Consider the following 3,777-nt stretch of genomic DNA (forward strand, 5'->3'; position numbering starts at 1 on the left):
GAACACATTTAAGCTCTGTTAAAAAATGATACATACATTGGAAACGAACTCCGGACACGAGCTTTAAGTTTCAGTTTCATTTTCAAAAATGTGGTGTAGCCAGAGGAAGAAATAGACAATTTTCAAATTTGAACGTCTTAATGAGGCTATGGCAACACATACTACTATAACCACCTATCCGGGGCCCCCCAAAGGCTGGATCCTCTTCCGGGGGGGAGTGGTGTCCCTCTTTCTGATGTAGAGAAGAGGAAGATTTCAGAACCGCCTGTTTGAGTGTATATTTTCTTCAAAGTGGAGTGCGCAATTGAGGGAGGTGACTGAATTTTTCATTTCTGGGGGATCATACAGAGGCTCTGGGAGGTAATATGACTGTAAAGACACATTTTTAAAGTGAACTTTGCATAATATGACTCCTTTAAAGAAACAGCACTTTCCTTTTCTTGTTTTGTGTGCAATATTCGCAACATCTTGTTTAAAAGTTGCTGCAGTTTGTGTTCAATAAATCCGGTTTTGTTCAAAGAACTTTGTCGTAATTCTTTTTCTGCTGTAATACAAAAATACAAGTGCAACAAAGATCATTTTAATATCTTTTTTTAACACTCCAGGGCTCTGATAATCTTGCACAAAAAATAATTTGCATGAATCATATTTATTTTAATCCAGTTTTCAGTTTTAATGTAATAGTGTGAGTATTTTTGCTACACAGTGTAGAAAAGTAGAATATCGGGTTTGTCTTCCAAAAATAAGTAAGTAAGTAAGTACATGCTCACATGTAGCGTCACGCGGTCGGTTGCATCGCTCACTATAATTGGATGTGCTATTCTTCCATACGCCCACATGCGCCCTCCTGTACACTGTGCTCCAGGCGGCCGCCTAGTTCGCCTATGCCAAGAGCCGGTCCTGTGCGTGGGGACTGAGAGGACACTACAAGTAATTCCACTAATCACCACACATACATACACAGTAATATATGAATGGAATATCACATGCGGTGCCCGGACTGCCGTCAGCATCCAGTTTTCCTTGGGTGGGCAGAGCATGCCTGTGGGTGGGCACTGCCCACCCCTGCCCCTCCCTATAACCCAGTCTGTGCAGGGTACAATGAAATCTATACTCTCAAGGGATTCTAGAGAGAAATGTGCTGGCCAGTGTCAGTGCTTCAACTCTTCTCTTTCTTTCGTGAAGTTGTTGTATTTGTAGCGCAGCTGAGCCATCTCCAGCCTCCTCTCAGACTGCCTCTCGATAACTGTGCCGAAACAAATATAGATACGTTCAGCCACTCTTGTCTCTGTGGGGCTACATGTGCAGGTTAACTCAGTACTCACACAGATAAGTCAGAGTAATGAGTCCGGCAAGGAGGAGAAAACAAAGCGGAGCTGCAGCCGCTTTGCAGAAACACTTGGAGTCTTCGGAAGTAAAAAGGCATACTTATTTGTTAAAATCAATTCAAATTAAATTGTAGTGACACGACGTCAGCGCATCTCATTACACATCATATTACAGTGAGCTGAACGTTCAATGTTTGTTCATTACCTGAGCGCTTGAGTCCACTTTGGGTCCTCTGTGCTTCCCTCTTGCGAATTAACACATTTTCATAGATTTCTGAATCATTTACCTCTATTCTCCTCTTGCTGTAATTTACGGCAGGTTTGGCCACATTCATATAAATCTGAGACACATGAATATGCATAACAGATAACTGTGGTGATGTTTAAATTTGTTATTAAGGAGCAGGAAGACAATTCAATTAACAGAGCACACTTCTGAAACTGCAAACTAACACCTTCTGAGAAATATACTTTTTTTTAGGTTTTTGAGTCAGTCCAACAGGAAACTGAGGGTGAAACTCAGTTCATTGACTCATACAAGGAGGTGTTTAGCTCTGCACAGACACCCTCTGTGACTGAAGCGGCATTATTTTTACTGCAGTCTGGCTTCACTCTGGGTGTGTCTGCACGGGAACAACTTCCTCGGCCAGGTAGCAGAGTTGTTGTTACAGCTGGAGAGGAAAAGATACAAGGAGCCTTTTGAGTGCATGAAGCCGCTGCTTGTTTGGTGTCAGGAGAAGAAACACAGCCACACATACGAGGAGTTACCACTCTGACTTTTATTCTCTTGATCTTCACACTTTCTTTCTTTCTTTTCTTTTTTTTTTTTTTTGGTGGAACATTTACAGTGACACGAGGATGGAATTTTACATCATATACAAACAGGAACACATGCCTGCCACATTTTTCCTTTGCCTTGCTGTGTGTTTTACAGATTTAAAAAAGGACATGCACGCTTCCTGACACCAGTCAGCGGCTGACCGATGTGTTTGGGACTCAGCCGGTAGGATGCTACACTGCAGGGAGTCAGACCGGACCTGACAAAATGACTCTCAAACAGATCCTTCAGAGGTCTGAGATAGACGAGTGGATTGATAGCTGGTAATTCCAACCTGAAACAAGACAAAACAGAAAAAAAAAGCACTCAGGAACATATTGAACATGCATGTTTTCGTTTGTGCTGTGAGACCATAGAAGCTAATATTGCAGCTGGTGAAATCCTAAGTGGTTTAGAGATGCCTATGACTGCTCTCTTACCTGTGTCAGCGCGCCGCCTCAGTTCTGGAACCAGCTGATGAAGTAGGTGCAGACGCCGTGGAAGCTCTTCCAGCAGTACTCATTGGCGATGCGAGAGGCTTTGGAGTCGGACTGCTCTGTGGGACGAGTAGTGGTCTTCCCAGGCTTGGGGGTGGTTTTCTTGGTCTGAGGTCCCTTGCCTGGCATAGGCTTGTTGGGTTGAGACTGAGGCTTGACTGGTCTGGGAGTCACCACAGGTTTGGTCTGGGCCGGCACCGCTGGCTTCCGTGGCTCCTGGACTGGCTTGGAGGGCTTCTGGGTGGTGGTCTTGGGCCAGGCGGCCAGGAAGGTCATCTGAGCCTCATCGGGGTACTTCTTGCACATCTGTGGCCGGTAGATCTTAGGTCCCTGGCAGGCGTGGCTCAGTTTCCTCATGTCCCACATCATCTGGGTGAAGTAGTGGCGGGGGTTCAGGTTGTAGGCACGGCACAGGTTGGGCTTGCCCTGAAAATCGCAGTAGTAGGAGCGTCCTGCAGCCTGACCTTTGCAGGAGACACGCAGGCGAGTATAGTCCCCAACCCCGGACACCACCATGGTGCACGAGTCCTTGGTCTTGGTGCTGAATCTGATGGGCTCATCCCAGACACTGCGTTGCTGCTGCTGTTGTTGCTGCTGCTGCTGTTGCTGCTGTTGCTGCTGCTGCTGTCTGTTGTCGTGGCTGTTGTTGTTGGTCTGAGCATGAGACACACAAACACCTGCTGCCAAGACCAGCAGCAACAACCTCATCCTGGCTCTCATGGCGGCGTTGAGTGACGGAGTGACGGTAGGTGATGCCTGTGTCTGTCAGGGTCAAGGTCTTAAGGGGTAAGGACAGAGCGTGTGCAAGAGCAAATTTATAAGGCCGACACACAAAGAAGGGATTATTCAGGTGAACCGAGGGAGTCGGGGCTCCTCCCCCTGTTCAAACCCCCCCCCCCCCCCCCCCCCACCCCCCACTACCCCCACACACACCATAAACATATGCACATTTAACACTCACACACATGAATACCCGCAGTGACCGCAGGGTGAGTGTGGTACGCTCAAAAGTCAAGGAGTGATGGGTTGGCTGGCTGAACGGAAGGGGGGAACATAAACTGAGAGAGGAAGGCGGGGGGTGGTGAGAGAGAGAGACTTGAAGAAGGAGGCACATACATCAAGGCAAAAGCTGTGA

The 3,777-nt window shown here is 47.0% G+C and overlaps 1 protein-coding gene across 1 annotated transcript; it reads right to left on the bottom strand.

Annotated features, from left to right (window-relative positions):
• Positions 1–2,169: 2,169 nt before the first annotated feature.
• On the bottom strand, positions 2,170–3,411 carry LOC115390619 (fibroblast growth factor-binding protein 2-like). The gene is made up of 2 exons (XM_030094538.1): positions 2,586–3,411; positions 2,170–2,440 (listed from the first exon to the last, which is right to left on the bottom strand). Exon 1 carries the CDS (start codon positions 3,360–3,362, stop codon positions 2,604–2,606), a length of 759 nt encoding a protein of 252 aa, XP_029950398.1. The 5' UTR covers positions 3,363–3,411; the 3' UTR covers positions 2,170–2,440; positions 2,586–2,603.
• Between the last annotated feature and the right edge of the window lie 366 nt (positions 3,412–3,777).

The sequence above is a fragment of the Salarias fasciatus genome, chromosome 6 (assembly GCF_902148845.1).
Source record: "Salarias fasciatus chromosome 6, fSalaFa1.1, whole genome shotgun sequence".
NCBI lineage: Eukaryota > Metazoa > Chordata > Actinopteri > Blenniiformes > Blenniidae > Salarias > Salarias fasciatus.